This window comes from Gallinula chloropus (genome assembly GCF_964237585.1).
Source record: "Gallinula chloropus genome assembly, chromosome: 3".
NCBI lineage: Eukaryota > Metazoa > Chordata > Aves > Gruiformes > Rallidae > Gallinula > Gallinula chloropus.
In genome coordinates, this window is record NC_140087.1 from 89,639,085 (window position 1) to 89,656,301 (window position 17,217).

The 17,217-nt window shown below is 37.1% G+C and overlaps 1 protein-coding gene across 1 annotated transcript in view; it reads left to right on the top strand.

Annotated features, from left to right (window-relative positions):
- Nucleotides 1-17,217, top strand: part of COL12A1 (collagen type XII alpha 1 chain) — a gene marked incomplete at both ends in the record, with an annotated part of 98,799 nt that overhangs the window by 51,479 nt on the left and 30,103 nt on the right. Inside the window, 16 exons of the mRNA XM_084262139.1 lie at nt 1,571-1,700; nt 2,547-2,686; nt 3,767-3,896; nt 4,612-4,754; nt 5,761-5,890; nt 6,820-6,962; nt 8,494-8,623; nt 8,819-8,938; nt 9,565-9,711; nt 10,510-10,626; nt 11,035-11,181; nt 11,645-11,719; nt 12,247-12,386; nt 14,360-14,483; nt 14,659-14,802; nt 16,531-16,695. Coding sequence (XP_084118265.1) covers nt 1,571-1,700; nt 2,547-2,686; nt 3,767-3,896; nt 4,612-4,754; nt 5,761-5,890; nt 6,820-6,962; nt 8,494-8,623; nt 8,819-8,938; nt 9,565-9,711; nt 10,510-10,626; nt 11,035-11,181; nt 11,645-11,719; nt 12,247-12,386; nt 14,360-14,483; nt 14,659-14,802; nt 16,531-16,695 — 2,125 coding nt within the window. The remainder of the gene's footprint in view (nt 1-1,570; nt 1,701-2,546; nt 2,687-3,766; nt 3,897-4,611; nt 4,755-5,760; nt 5,891-6,819; nt 6,963-8,493; nt 8,624-8,818; nt 8,939-9,564; nt 9,712-10,509; nt 10,627-11,034; nt 11,182-11,644; nt 11,720-12,246; nt 12,387-14,359; nt 14,484-14,658; nt 14,803-16,530; nt 16,696-17,217) is intronic.

Below are 17,217 nucleotides of genomic sequence, written 5' to 3' on the forward strand. Positions count from 1 at the left end.
ATGCTTTGAACTGAGCTTAGTATGCTTGAGTGAAAATAAAAAGTTTCCCTGTAAATTAAAATCATAGAACGATTTGATTGGAAGGGACTTTAAAGACCATCTAGTTCCAACCCCCCTGCCATGGGTAGGGACACCCTCCACTAGACCAGGCTGCCCAAATCGCCATCCAACCTGGCCTTAAACACAACCAAGGAGGGGGCATCCACAGCTTCTCTGGGAAACCTGTGCCAGAGCCTAACCACCTTCACAGTGAAGAATTTCTTCTTAATATATTGTCTAAATCAACCCTGCTTTAGCTTAAGGCCATTACCCCTGGTTCTATTGTTACATTCTTTTGGAAACATTCCCTCTCCAGCTTTTCTGTAGCTCCCCTTCAGGTACTGGAAAACAGCTCTAAGATCTCCTCAGAGCCTTCTCTTCCCCAGGCTGAACAAGCCCAGTTCTCTCAGCCTGTCTTCAGAGGAGAGGTGGTCCAGCCCTCTGATCATCTTTGTAGCCCTCCTCTGGACTTACTCCAACAGCTCCATGTTTTTCTTGTAGTGGGGACCCTAGAGCTGGATGCAGTACTCCATGTGGGGTCTCACAAAGAGTGCAGTAGAGAGGCAGAATCACCTCCCTTGCCCTGTTGGTCACACCTTTGGTGCAGCCCAAGATACTGTTGTCTTTCTGGGCTGCAAGTACCATTGCCAGCTCATACTGAGCTGTTCATCCACTAGACCCTCTATGTCTTTCTCCTTATGGCCACTTTCAATCCATTCACCACTGAACCTTTCTTTATGTTTGGGATTTCTCTTACCCAGGTGCAGGACCTTGAAGGTGGCCTGGTTGAGCTTCATAACGTTTGTACAGGCCCACCTCTCAAACCTGTCATTGGCCCTCTGGATGGCAGCTCTGCCCTCCAACAGTGCACAGAAACAAGCAATTAGATCTTCAGCATTTGTGAATCATGAGTATTAGTTTCAGTGCACTGTAAATCTTTTTCTCATTGGAGATTATGATCACAGGTTTATAAGTAAAGGAAAAATTAAAATGAAAGATGAAAAATTATTTTAGAATCTTAATAAAGATATATTAGAAGCTGAAGTATCATGCTATAAAATTTTTGAAATCAAGAAGACACAATGTTGATAGTGTATAAAATCTACATGAGAGATGGAGTGTTGTAATTTATTTGATGCTTGAATTCTACCTGAGAGTGGGGCATAAAGAGCCCAATCCAAATTCTGTCAAAATGATTAAAAGACACCCATTGATTTCAGTATGTCAGAGGAAATGTTGAGAAAGGCCTGTGCTGGCACAGAACTGGCAGTTGGTCTGTAATTGTAGTTATATGCAAGTTTGGAGGCCTTAAGAATAGTGGCTTTAGACAGTGTCACTGTCTAAACCTGCAAAGATATGTAATAAATATTACTATTGTTCTATGTCTACTGTCAGCATCAATCGTAAGAGCATTGCAGCATATCATGGCATTTTCCACTCTGCATCAAATGCTTATGTTCTTTATTATAACAGTGAGAATATAAGGGGCAGCATAAAATGGATTTTAATATTTTCTTTCCTTTTACTGCAGACCACGGTTGGAGGGAGGCAGAACAGTGTGGTGATACAGAAGCTGCAGCCTGACACACCATATGCTATTACTGTGTCATCACTGTATGCAGATGGCGAAGGGGGACGGATGACAGGTCGAGGCAGAACCAGTGAGTAACTTGAGATTTCTGTTAGGTGTGGAACAACATTGATGTATCACTTTTCAAAGTAGCTGAAAAAAATGTATTGTGATGAAATTCACCCCATCTGTATTTGTCATTTGTCATCTGATGGTTTTCAGGTATCTAAAGCAAGATGGCCTGTCAGTCTACTGGCTGTACAAAATCCTGGACCACTGTCTTAGAACAAATGCCCAGATTTAAAGAATGATAGAAACGCTAGTGCTACTATGGAACTTCTTCCTCATTTTAATCTGGTTAATTGTAAATTGCCACAATCTAGTAAACACCTGAAAGCATCTGAAGTCATGTGACTCTCATGTGTGTGATGTCAAGTATAAATTTACTATTTTCTGTCAGCATCTTCAGTTCAGAGGCTTACCTTTACAGTGTGCACTTTGAGACCCTACTATTTAATGCTGCCAGCATTGTTTTGATCTTGCTATAGAAAGCACTGAGTGATTATCCACCAGAGGCACTTCAGGCATAAACCCATATTTGCTATTTTAAACAAATTAATTATTTAACTAGAAATTTATTCATAAATTTTAAAAATTTATTTACTTCTGAGCCTGCAATGGAAAGTCAGACATAGCAATGTTAACTCACCATATAATTCTAAAATAATGACTAGAAAAAAAAAATCTAACTATATTTAACATTCCTTATGCTGTTGGATGGGGCTGATGTATTCTGAGTAATGAAGACAAATTACATTTAGTATGAACTATTAAACCTGTTGGGTTTTAAGTTTGCTATTAATACATAGGCATGATCTTACAGCACAGGTGAGAAAATGTGGTCCCACATTTCTGACAGCTCATTAATCTGTTTCAGAACCTCTCACTACTGTGAAGAACTTGCTAGTTTATGACCCAACCACCAGTACTCTGAACATTCGATGGGATCATGCAGAAGGAAGTCCTCGCCAGTATAAAGTGTTTTATCGACCTACAGCTGGAGGTGCAGAAGAAATGGTAAATACTTTGTGTGGATCGCACTGTCTCAAAGAAAATCCAGGTCATGGTGCTTGTGAGAGAAATACTGTTGAGTGAAGTGGGTCTTGTTTGTCTTTGTTTATTTGTTCATAGCTAACCCATAGAAAATGTAGAGCCCCTTCATGAAAGTCAGTTACTCCCATATGTATTGCAGATGTTTGATTTTACATAGTAGATCTTCAGTAATTAGTTCTTAGCACAGGGATTTAATATGCCACTCAACTTGGTTTGTTTATTATTTGGGCAGTGCATATGAATGGAAAGCTGACTTCAGGGCGTACAAAGGGCTATAAAGGCAGCAGACCTCATTTCTACCTGTTTTTACTGCTCAGAAGTCATGTGGCTGGCAGTCAGCCAGGATGGTATTTGTGAAAGCAGAAAAATCCATATAGGTGTCATATTCTAATGTCCTAATATGACTTAATTACTAAAGAGCTAAAATGATCTTGAAAATGGGAACCCTTGTTGCAGACTGGGAAAATATTATTCTTTCACTTGTATTTCTTTTTCCACACCTGGGCAATTGATGTGCCTGTGAAACAAGGAGTACATGTATTGCCACTGTTTCAATAGCATCTAGAGATATGCTGATGATAAGTATTTTTAAATGCTGTGGATTTTTAATTTCTAACATGAGCTGCTCATTAATTCTTGTCATTAGCAAGTTGTAATGTTATATAATGCTTATTTTTTTATTTATAAAGTAACCTTTTGCCTCTGAACTGCTAAATAGTAGTCATTAAAGAGATAACTGTAGATTCTGCTGCTGTTCTAGTTCAAGAGGATCTGAACCCAAAAGTGAAGATAGCTGTATGGGAGAGCATAGGACTTAACCATTTTTGTTAAGTCCAAAACTGCCTTCTTGAAAGACAGTTCCAGAAGATATCATAAACTTAAGTTAGAGCTTCACTTTTTGTAAATTTTTTATTACATCCAGTCTAGAAATGAGATGGGGTGGAGGAGTAAGGGAGGTACAAAAAGGCTAAGTATTTTTGCTTATTTATGTAAATATCATGCCCTTACCTTTGTTTGTTTGTTTGTTTTGTTTTAAATTTGTAGACCACAGTACCAGGAAACACAAACTATGTCATCCTGAGGTCTCTTGAGCCCAACACACCTTACACTGTAACTGTAGTTCCAGTTTTCCCAGAGGGGGATGGTGGACGTGTCTCTGACACTGGAAGAACTTGTAAGTAAAAAAGTCCTTATCAAGAAAACATTAGATTTTTTTTTTTTGTATGAGTGGCTCAGATTATTGGAAATTGTTTTTACATCAAATGTGGAAATTTATTTTCCCTAAAGCTAAAACATTTGTATAAGAAAATCTGTTTACCTGCTTGGCTATTGTTGCAGCTCTGTAACTTAATCAAATTTGTTTGTGTATTCCGGTGGACACTTTCAGTCCACTTACCTCAGGCAATCTCAGCTCTTGTGTTGCGCAACAAACTTACAGTTTACTTCCACACAGTAGTAAAATTTCAATTGTATTTCCAGTACCAATACTGGTGGACAAATTGCAAACATTGGTGTTAAACCATACTAATGTCCAAATTATGTGTTTACATTTTTCCAGGGAGTTTGAGATCATGATGTCAGTATGATCTAATATGTGTAGTTTCTGGCTACTTTTCATACCTTTCTGATCAACAAGAGGGTAATGAAGTGTTATGATTGTACCTTCAATTTGCAGCATAAACATATGTACTTTGCTGCCTGGTAGGGATGTTTGTAAAGACTCATAACTGAGACTCTTAGATTTGTAGGTTTTGAGGTAAGAAGAGTAATGTGTTTATCTTGGGCTGATGTGCTTTTCAGTTTCCTTTGTGCACTGTTATAAATTCAAGTAGAACTAGAACTTACGTAAGCAACTTTGTAAAACTTAATTTAAATTATCCTTGATATAGTGGAGAGAGGAACACCAAGAAACATTCAAGTTTACAATCCCACACCAAACAGCATGAATGTCCGATGGGAACCTGCTCCAGGTCCAGTACAGCAATATAGAATTAATTACTCTCCGCTCTCAGGCACAAGGCCATCCGAATCTGTAAGTAATTTAGTTTTTATAATATTCCTTATAAGTGTGTGGATGATATTGCTTCCTGTAATGAGTATAGAACAATAATAATAAACTCAGGCCAACTGTCTGCCCAGCAGTGTCCCTGCTGAAAACACTCTCTACAGGAATTCAGTCCATTGTAAATTACTTAATTTACTGAAATAACAGAAAAAATAAGAAGTAAGAGTCTCTCATTTAAAAAAGGAGAGGATTGAGTATCCTTTATCATGTTGCAGGTAAACATGAGTGTTTTTTAAAAAAAAGGAGAGAAAGAAACAACAAATATTTATTAGATGTTTAGTTATGAAACCAGATGCCAAGTTTTTGTGATTTTACCACTCGACCATCTGTTTACTGCAAATCATAAGTGTTTAAATAGATCTTTGTGAGTTGTGAAGTCTGTATATGAGTAAAAATTTGTCCTCCAGATGTGAAGTAAGAGTTCTTGGATTTGTGGAGACATAGGTGTAGTTTTAGAGCTAATCCTGTGAATGTACTCATACGAAGCGTATGCCCGTATCTTACATGTACAGATGAATATGGTTTTTTGTAAGGAAATCTAAGAATTTTTAGTGAATTATTTGCATCTGCAAAATTAAACTGAATATCACATCACACATGAGTGGAAACTAGTCTAGTAGTAGGTGTTTGGAAATGTGTTATATTTTAGCAAACTGTAACAGAATTCATCTTTTTGGGTTCTGTTCCTGAAGGTATCTTCTTTTTTTCTGAACTATTTTAATGTAAAATGTAAAAATTATCAATTATGATTGCAGAATGAAAGGTCCTTATGCATTTATCGTTTTAGTTGCACCTGCTTTTGAATTTTTATCAACATGATTTGGTTATTTTAAATTTGTATTATTTTTCTTGGAAAATGTGGAACATGGTCAAGTTCCCAATTTTTCTGTATTTCATTCAAATTGTTCATTCTTATTAAGGCATCATATAGACTGAGACTTTTTTATGTAGGTGACTTATGTTTCTATTTTAGATTGTGGTACCAGGCAACACTCGTGATGTGATGCTGGAGCGCTTGACTCCTGACACTGCTTACTCAATAAATGTTATAGCTCTGTATGCAGATGGAGAAGGAAATCCGAGCCAAGCACAGGGAAGAACATGTAAGAGGCTTTGTGAAATATATGTCAAAATTGTTGTGTGGAGAATTTGTAAAACTGGCTGCAGTCACAAATTGCCGTTCAGTGCAGCCCTGAGATAGCTGAATGCACACAATTATGGCTGAAGCAATTATGGGCCTCCGTGGAAGGGAGCTTTTGCTGTGTTCTCTGGCAGTTGTGGTACATGCATTATTACCAAAGTATTTTGACCTGTGAAATAAGCCTAATTTGGATGTTTAAGGGTTTAAAAGCTATTCTTTAAAATGTGATTAGAGAGAAACAGCAATTCGTCTTCTGGAAAAAAAAAACCCACAACATTAAGCTGTGTAGAAGTTGCTGTCAACAGAAAAAAATTGTACTTTGTGTTCTATGTCTTACATGATAATTATATGTGTCACCCTCCTTAGATATTTGGGTGCTTAAACACCAAAACCTCCTTGTTACAATTTAGCTTGTGGGATCTCGGATAGCTTACACTTGGCTTCCTTAAAATTCATTCTAGAAATAATGTGTTAAAGAAACTGTCTATGACATTTATAGGTCATCTGTGTTTTGCTGCTTCTATGCTTTCTTTATTAAATCCTCATACTCATCTAAAACTTGCAGATGTGAGGGGGCTAGAGTTATACTGGTGAGCAAGAGTCTGAGAAGCAGAATGTATCTAGATGCTCACTTTGCTCATCCCTCTGATAGTCTCTCCCTTACATGGAGAACTTACATGGAACTCCAGTTCCTCCAGTTAAGGCTGTATTTGTATTTAACACCTTCAGGCACTGCTGTGTTATCATTGAGTAAATGTACCTGTACATGCTTATTCAGTGTTTTGGGGAGGGCCCTTACCTTTAGCTTCAGGGCAGCGCTTGAATTAGTAAGAGTGATAATGAACTAGAAAAATCATGCTCCACACAACCCTCTTTGTTTTGTTTCTTTAGTGCCTCGCAGTGGTCCAAGGAATGTGAGAGTGTTTGATGAGACCACAAACAGCCTTTCTGTCCAATGGGACCATGCTGATGGGCCAGTCCAGCAGTACAGAATAATTTATTCACCTATTGCAGGAGACCCTATAGATGAATATGTAAGTTCTGTGTTTAACTCTTAGTAAGCACCAAGCAATTCTCAGTTAATTCTTTAGGCTACAGAAAGTCAGACATTTATATGTAGTTGACTTCCCATGCTGTAGGGGTTCTTTGGTCATTGTCAATGCTGAGAAGCCATGGTTTGTATGAAACAGGTTTTTGTGCTTTGTTTTATTTTCTTTTGGGTTTTTTTTCCGCAGAAAGTCAAAGAACATACAAATTATAATGAAACAACTTGTATGTAAAATAATGTTAAATGTCTCACACATTAATCAGAAGATTCAGAGCAGAACCTGCTGCTTGACATTTAGTTCAAACATTGTACTGCAGCGAATAGCTGTCTCTTACTTCATACTCTGTTCATTATGAAGTCAATGTGCTATACAGAATACACATAAACCTACATTTTATAAATTGAGGGGAGCTGGCAGAGTTTAATAAGAAAGCAATGGCAGCTTTGATTCAGCATCTAACCTGCTTTTGTAAGGTTCAGTATGAATTATAAATGTTTGTGTTTAATTTCCTGCAGCTTAATGATAGCACAAGTTAATCTGATGTTTATAAAATTCTGTGTTTATAGCAAAGCCAAACTCTGATCCTGTAGAGATCAATGGCAGAATTCCTGCTGATTGGCACCAGACAAAATGTAACAAGTATAGAGATCTATTTGAACGCTATTACTGCTTATATATTATTGCACAAGGCAGGCTGAAAATTCACTGCCTGAAAATTCCCTACTGGCTGGACCTGTTAATCAGGACACACACATTTTTCAATGCACTTACCTCCTTTGCAGAAAATATTGGACTTTCACATAAAAATAGAACGTTTAAACAACTGACAATTTTTATCAAGTAACAATGGAAAATGTCTACTGGGACATGCTTTGGAGATATATACCTCAAGTTACTTTCTGTAATTTCAGTTCTTTATAGTCACTTTATGGAGGAGTCTCACTTTTTGGGGTATGCCTACCTGTTCTTTAGAAGGGAGCAATAGTGTATGGCTGTACCAGTAAGTTCAGGAGATTGAGGGTTGTACAGATAGGCACATTTTTACATATCAAAATATTTAGAGCTTCCTTCTCAGAATAACTTGTTTCTGCTAAGAAAATTATATCCTAAAATGAAGATAATGAAAAGGTCCAAATGCAACAAGATCCACAAGAATACTGTGAATGACATTAACTTCTATCCCCATTTTAGGAGCTTTTTCCCCCTCTCTTTCTGTCTCCATGACTTTTTTCTTTCTATGAGGGAACAGTACTGAAATCTCGGCAAGGATATGGAGCATCTCATTCTGATGTGAGAGTAGGGACTGAAGAGTGAATTAGATTTATCTTTTCGTGCTGAACACAGTGTTTTATAATTTAAAATAGCAAATGCTAGTAATTGTTTATGGGCTCTAATCTCTAAGATAGTCTGAAAGACTAAAGAGCATCAAGTGTCAAAATGAATTTTTGGTTCTAGTACTGTCATTGTTGATCAGTTATAGGACTGTGAGGTTGTTTACCTCTGTTTTGTGTTCTAGACAACAGTTCCTGGAATAAGAAATAATGTAATACTACAACCACTGCAATCAGATACACCATATAAAATTACTGTTGTGGCTGTGTATGAAGATGGAGATGGTGGACAATTGACTGGAAATGGCAGAACTGGTAATTAGTTTTAATGCTATATATTGGGCTTTTTGAAATTTAAGACACACATTCCTTGAGCACTCTAACATTATTAAGGTTTCATTATTTTAATTATGTCTTTGATATTATTATTACCTGATAAAGTTATAATGTATGTTTCTCGAAAAATAAAAATGTCACTAGTGTAATAAGAGTGTTTTTCTTTGTTTTTAGTTGGTCTGCTTCCTCCTCAAAATATGTATATAACTGACGAATGGTATACACGATTCAGGGTTTCCTGGGATCCTTCACCATCCCCTGTTCTTGGCTATAAAATTGTATACAAACCTGTGGGTAAGGAAACCTATTTATTCTGAGTATACTATTTTCAGAATAGTGAGTGGCTAATGGGAGCTGATAACAGAAATACTGTGTACCATGTAATGTTTGCATTAAAGGATGCATTTATTTCCTTTGTTTACTGATTTTGATGGAAGATTAAGTATTAGCAGTATTTTATAAAAAGCACAAACTGTCAAATCCTGTGTTTCATACATTCAGTTACAGAGATTGAATTGTAGAGTTAAAAATTCATACAGTGACTAGAAAAAGTCCTGAACCAGACTTGTTTTTTCTGTTTCATACCTCTTGTTCTTCTGAGGATATGAGCTGGTGTATGTGAGATGTTATCAGATAGGTTTTTAGGTACTAATGTCCATCAGAGCCTTTGTTTTATGTGACAATGAAACAGTTTACAGACCTTTCTCTAAGTTAAATTAAACACAAACATTACACAATAGCTTGTAATGCTATAGGTATGTTCTGTTTGCAACAGTCTAATATAATAAAATTTGGGTTTTGTTTTTGAAAAATGAGGTTAACACAATGGCTTGTAGAAGATGTTTGATAGATTTTTAGCTCATCTATTCATGAATCTTTCTCTCTTTTTGTGCTTTCTTAATACTTCTTTTAAATTCAAGGTTCAAATGAGCCCATGGAGGTTTTTGTGGGAGAAGTGACTTCCTACACCTTGCACAATCTGTCTCCCAGTACTACTTACGATGTGAATGTTTATGCCCAGTATGATTCTGGAATGAGCATACCTTTGACAGATCAAGGCACTACACGTAAGTCAAAATAATTTTGTAGTCATGACAGATACAAATGCTGATCTCAGATAATGTTGATTAAGAGAGGATTTTTAACTCTGGTTGTTAAAAAGTCTGAATATTTTCTCATGGAGGATTTTTACCATCTCTCCATGATACAGATCTTAAAAACACTAAGTTTGGGAACAGTAATGGAAATACAGTTTTAATGATATATTTTGATGATATAAATTTTTGCAGTCTGCTTCCTAAAATTTTATCCAGCTATGGTTGAAGTCAATCCTCAACTGTCTTCAGGGTACTACAGAATCTAACCATACTAAGCAGGTCTAGGCTTTTTGCTGCTCTGTCTTTATCTCACTGAAATGTCCAGTGATTGTAACTTCACCTGTTTAGAAGGAGGTGATTTTTTTGATAGCTTCAGGTAAGAATCTTCTTGTAAATTCTTCATTAAAGGTGAATCAAGCATCCTGAGATTTGTTGACTCAGTACTTTCTTTTCATACTGCTATATATGAGTCGGATTCTATTTTGTGGAAGTTTCTTATTTTATAAAGAACTTAATGTGAAAACTCACAAAATGGGCTGTTACCCAATATGGGAAGGGTATCAGACTTTGGGTCTTTGTAAGACTGGCATCTCTAGACTGTAACAGAAAATAAAGGGATTCGACTAGAACTGCTCTTTTCTGATGTGAGTTCTGGAAACCGAATTCTGGACCAGCACTTCTAATAAAATTTTCATTATGATGTGCTTCATTTAATATCCATTCCACAGTCTTTTTCAGAGAGCAATTTGTCTCTTTCTCAATTCACAGTATACCTGAATGTCACTGACCTAACAAGTTACAAAGTGGGTTGGGATACTTTCTGTATTCGATGGTCAGCTCATCGGTCAGCAACTTCCTACAGATTGAAGCTAAACCCTGCTGATGGTAAGTGCATTTTACTTTTTGCATTTTCTGGAAAGATAATTGTTATTTCAGTGACAGCACCACGTACTTGAGATGATGGCAAGCCTCCACCAGAAGCAAAAAGATGCATCTGCTTGACCTTAAAGCCCTGAATATGACCTGTTTTTCTATGGCAATGAAAAATTGCACAGAGAGGGTGCTGTTTATTGTCAAATTAACTTTCATTGGTAGGAATCTTCTAGTTACCTGGATTTCACTTGTGCACTGGAATGTAGTTACTCTCCAGTATGTTTCAGGGTGCCTAATCACCAAAAAATGTTGGTGTGCTGTCCCATCCACTCCAACGTCCTCACATGAAGTCTCTAATTTCTACGCATATTAAAAGCATAATAATGGGTTCCAACTTTCTACTGGGTTTTGTTTTGACAGGTTCCAGAGGACAGGAAATCACCGTACGTGGATCAGAAACAAGCCACTGTTTTACTGGCCTGTCACCAGACACAGAATACAATGCTACCGTCTTTGTTCAGACCCCTAACCTTGAAGGACCACCAGTCTCTATGAGGGAGCATACAGGTAGGTAACAGATACTTTGAACCTTAGCCTTTGCTATAGAACTTGTCTTGCTTCAGCTGTAGAATTTATCTTGCATCTAAATAACTGATTAAGTGATATTCTTTCCTCTTTTCTCAGTGTAATGTCAACTGTATTTTATAAGGGAGAGAAAAGCTCTTATGGTCTTCTTCAATCCAAGTGTTTCCTAGCACTTGGATGAAAAATTTGGATGCATTGTTCAGATGTGCAATGTTACTCCTGTAAAAGCATTCCCGTTATAATGAAATAATGTACCTTTGTTTTAACAGCATCTGTAATCTCATTACTCTTGTAACATGACATTTTTCCTAGCCAATTATACTTTGTTTAGGTTATTAAGAAAAGATTTGAGTCTTTCTGTGTAGTAATATAGCACATAATTTAACGTGTTTACTTGAAGGAAATAATTTATCTGGAGTAAAAAACAAAAATTATTTTATTTCAGTTCTCAAGCCTACAGAGGCACCAACACCGCCACCTACACCTCCTCCACCTCCCACAATCCCTCCAGCTCGGGATGGTATGTTCTTTGTAGATGTACTCAGTAGTTTTACATAGTTGTTGCTCTGCTTCACGGTTTAATTTTATTTTTCATTTAAATACATTTAAAACTTGCACAGCCATGTAAGGAAATAAAATTTGAGACCAGTTTTCTAATGACATCCATTTACTGTTGAGCTTTACTGGAGGCAAAAGTTTTTTGTTGGGACTCCAAGGTGCATCTATCTGGGGAAAAAACATCATAATATTCTATAGCTCTGCAGTGAGCCTGCAAGCCCACCTCTCTGCAGACAATTTCTATTTCGTGGTAGCTACTCAGACAATAAATGTCATTTAAAACACTTGCATTTGCTTATTATTATTTCTGCACTTCGAAAATTTTTAATAAATAGTTTGTGTTGAGCCTAAGCCACCTGCCAGGTTAACTAAAAAAAAAAGTTTGGTGAATATTCATCATTTTTGCATTTTCAAATTTTGAAGCACTACTCTTTATTGAACAATTCTGTGAATTATATGGTTTGAAAGTTCCTTTTCTTGGTCTTTCAGTATGCAGAGGTGCCAAAGCAGACATAGTATTCTTGACTGATGCTTCCTGGAGTATTGGTGATGACAACTTCAACAAAGTAGTGAAATTTGTTTTTAATACAGTAGGAGCCTTTGACTTGATTAATCCTGCTGGAATCCAGGTAGGTGCATTTTGGAGGGAAACTGAAAATGAATTACTAAAGTTACATCTGATGTTTCCTTTTTCAGAATGCTTTGATTTGTTTTTATATTAGATTGTTGAACAATGCATCTGTATGTGTGTGCATGCATGAGTATATTTTGAATATATCGTATGTTGCGTAAATACAAAGATGTTAGTATTCCAAAAGACAAAAATTGTAGTGTGTGGGAATCCTTCAGGCAGAGAAATTTTTATATTTTATATTCTTTGTATAGGACATCAACAACTGACACACTGCCTAGCTGTTATACACGGTTTTTCTGTGCCATATCAGAAATCTGGTTTTGGATCAGTCTGGTAGTTGAATGAGGGTCAGATCTTAATTTCTCAGCACAAGGAAGGAGTCTTGTGAATGTCCAGCTGTCTTGCCATTACCCTTGTCTGGTTGAGCTGCCTAGAATCCCACAACTGCAGTAAGTAGGCAGAATCCCTTGAGATATACACATGGCCCCACTCTACTGTGGACATAGTGAAAGCATGAAAAGGTAAAAAGTTAGTCCTCTAAATGAATTAAAGCATCTATAAAGAGTGAATAGCAATATCTAAGGAGAAACAGACTTCCAGGACTTCCAGACTGATCTTGGTTATGTCAAAGATGTTTACTGTCAGGCTTCTTACAGTAAGCTTTGCACAATTGCTGGATTTCTTCTGCTTACGGGAAGCTGGAGAGGGACTGTTCACAAGGGCACGTAGTGATAGGAAGAGCAGTAATGTCTTTAAACTGAAAGAGGATAGATTTAAGTTAGATATTAGGTAGAACTTTTTTTTACTGTGAGGGTGGTGAGACACTGGAAGAGGCGGCCATGAGTAGTTGTGGATGCCCCTTCCCTGGCATTGTTGAGGGCCAGGTAGGATGGGGCATTGGGCAACCTGCTCTAGTGGAGGGTGTCCCTGCCCATGGCGGGGGGGTTGGAACTAGATGATCTTTGATGTCTCGTCCAACCCAAACCATTCGGTGATTCTATGGGAAGCTGGATGAACTTCTCATAACCATTTCTCTTTCATCTAATGAAGGAATGATAGAATTCTTGAGAAGATATTTCTGGAGCATTGGAATGACCTGCCAGTGCAATGTAATTTCCTTGGTTAGAAGGCTTAAAGGAGGTGTTTGGGGTTTTTTGGGGTGGAAGAGTGATTTTTAACTATAAAAACTATTTACATTGCTCATGAACTGCCTTTCATCATCTAGGCTTATTTTTTGGTCTTCAGTTCCTTTTCTTTAACTATCTAGATGTATTTTTCCAGAAGAGGTACCCCTTATACGATGCTTTGTCTCAGACATTCTTCATCCTTCTTATCTCTAATCTTTACTGAATAGCTTTCCTTTCCATTTGTTTGTTTGGTTTGAGTTGTTTTCTTCCTGTGAATTACTAGGGGTCTCTGGTCTTGATAGAGAGAAGGCCTGATATAGGTGACAGACATGTAACTACTAATGCTTTATGAAATATTTAAGTCACCTCTTGGGATAATTGCAACAATCTCAGGTTTTGAAGTGGATATTAATAATTTAATATTCAAAGAGATGCATCAAATTAGTATTTTACAAAATATGTAAAAGGAGCAAAATTTTATATATATAAAAAAAAAATTGAAGGTGATTCCAGAATAAACATTCAATGGTTGTATTGTAGAATTTAAGGCAAAAGAACACATGATTTGTGTATATCCAACTTTCCTGACACTCTGTTGCCATGTTCTTTTTATATTTCCTAGAAAAAAATCTGTAAGAGTTTTTTTAGATACTGTACATCTGCTCGGAAGCAGAGAATAGGCACTATATATACACGTCATCAGAGTAATAGCAGTAATTTAATGATACATATTTAAAGTCACACTCCATCATAATAATATACCATAATAAAAGTTTCAATAGAGAGATTTGGTCTGAACATGGAGATATGAAACTAAACACTGTGATATATGCAATTTCAGGTTTCATTTGTGCAGTACAGTGATGAGGCAAAATCTGAATTCAAACTGAATACATTTGATGACAAGGCCCAGGCCCTGGGAGCTCTTCAAAATATTCAGTACAGAGGAGGAAACACAAGGACAGGTAATTCTGAGAAGGAATTGTCTTTAAGAGAAAATGTTTTCAGAAACTGCCTCATTATCCTAATATTGCATGGCAAAATAATTAGGTTTTTATGTTTGTCTGTTTTAGCTGTGTGGCAGTTGCCCTTTAAAATAAAGTAAGGGATTTCTTCTCTTGTTCATTGTGCGTTTTGCAGGCAAAGCCTTAACGTTTATCAAAGAAAAGGTTTTGACCTGGGAGAGTGGCATGAGGCGAGGTGTTCCCAAGGTACTTGTTGTTGTCACAGATGGTCGGTCTCAGGATGAAGTGAGGAAAGCAGCGACAGTCATACAGCACTCGGGTAAGCCATTCACATACCTAGCAGTTTCATTTCCTTATGTGTGAAGCAATGCAATTATAATTGGCACTTCAATTATCTGGGAATCCTTTAGTCATCAGTTACAGACTCAAAAACTTACTCTGTGTGGTTGGAAAGAACTCAAAACTAAAGAATTTAGACTCTCTGGGCCAGACCTTTTCTTTTTCTAGACGTCTCTCTAGGGAAAGATGCAGCTTCCTGAGGCTTTCAAGTAACTCCTCATGCATGTATGTAACTTCGAGTTACTTCTTTCTCCTCCTTGCTATGTGGACCCTAGGGATCATTAAGTGTGCTCCATTTTGGTGGTTTTGATGTATTTGGCCTGGATTTTTGGGCTTTATGTTTTATCCAGTATAAACTAGTGGATTTCCAGTTAAAGTAACTTCTCTTGCTGGAGGTGGGTCTGAACTGACTCCACTGCTTTTTGAGCTCAGAAGTGTTGCCTTCCCTGTTCAGATTTGCAAATGTGGCTTGTGTGAGACTAATCATCTATTTCTGTCCCTGCACCCAGCAGTTTTGTATTTCAGTGCATGAACCACCTGGATTCCTATTCTATGAGTAAGGAGATGTTATACTTATAGCAATGGCTGGCATGTAAATCAGAAGTGGTCATCTTTACCTCTATGATCTGAAGGAATCAGCTCTCTAGATTGCATCTAAAGATGTCTGGCTAACCTATTAATAAAAATCTCTACAGCTTCACTGTTGGATAATCTGCTTTAGTGCTTAACTACCCTAATAGTTGGCAAGATTTTTCTCACATTCTACCTAAGTGTTTCTTCAGGCTAATGAAGCTGTTTGCTTTACATTTACCTGGTTACCCAGGAAAGCAATTGATCAGTTTCCTGTAACAATCCTTGTATCCAAAGCCTGTTGTAATTCTTTCTGTCTTCTCTTTCCTAAACTAAACAAACCTATTTCCTTCAACCCCCTGTTGATCATGTTGTCCAAACCTATTGTTATCACTATACTCTCTACTTGCTTCAGTTTCTTTGCATCTTAAATGTGATACTCAAAGCTGGACAGAGTATTTCAGCCAAAGCTTCACAGTTGGTTACAGAGCAATAATTCTCTCCCATCCCTTTTGGAAAATTCAAAATGTAAATAATGATAGCTTTGTTATTTGCAGTACATGTGAATTATACCTTCAGCCTCCAACCAGCGTTTAGAATCATAGAATGGTTAGGGTTGGAGGGGACCCTTAAGATCATCAAGTTCCAACCCCCTTGCTGTTACAATGCCTGTGTAATTTCTTGCCAATTTTTGTGGGAGATTTTTTTTTTCTGTTAAGTGCTGATTTGTGCAATGATAGTTTTTTCTTTTCCATGTTTTCTCGTGTGGCAAAGAGAGGTTAAACTATCACATGGAAGGTTAGGTGGGAAAACGGAAGGAAACAATGAGACAGAATTCTGTAAAGACTGGAAGATAGCAGGAAACAAAAACTTAACATAGAAGTCAAGGACATGCTAATTTAAGCATTTGTAGAGAGAAATCACCCTAATACAGGAGCCGAAATTTTTGAAGAAAAGATCCGGAGCTTTGATAGGGTAAAAGGATGTCCAGAATGTATGCTTGTAATGAAGGCCAGATAACAGATTGGGTAGAGCCTGTGACAACAGTGATAGAGATGATTTGTGAGATACTGACCTGAAAAATGGTAATTTATGTTTACTACATATCAAATGACAAATGTGGGGTTTTTTTTTACAGGTTTCAGTGTCTTTGTGGTTGGTGTGGCCGATGTAGATTACAACGAGCTGGCCAAGATTGCCAGCAAGCCCAGTGAGCGTCATGTATTTATTGTTGACGACTTTGATGCCTTTGAAAAGATTCAAGATAATCTCGTCACCTTTGTGTGTGAGACAGCTACCTCAAGTGAGTAGAAGGTGTCATTTTTCCTTTTTTAAACTAATATATTTGCTTATGTACCACTACTGTTGCTATCCTATTTAAGGTAAATCAAAAGAAATGTTCATATATAGAAGTTAGGTTTCATAATAACTGGACGTGGTTTAAGGGAAAAGGTTGGTTTTCTAAAAAAATTGAAGTAGATATTTTATTTCATGTAGCTTGTCTCCCATTTCAGAAGTGCCGTTAGAAGAAAAATAGATGTAACGGTCAGTGAGAACTAGTGCTCCATAAGATGATGTAGAATGGTGGAGGAATGTGAACTGGAGGACATGACTGGTCTAGGGATGCTGAAGAGGTGGAACTATAGTGTGTGATGCTGTTTAAAATGATCTAAATAAAGTTCAGTTGTTTACTCAAGTAAATTCCTTCTATGGCAAAAATAAGAAATTCTCAGGCCTGTCATGCAACTGTGTGCTCCCGAACTGCCTCATCCCCTGGCTGCTGTGGAGCCATATAAATCTGCAGTTTTTCCTTGTGAATCTGACA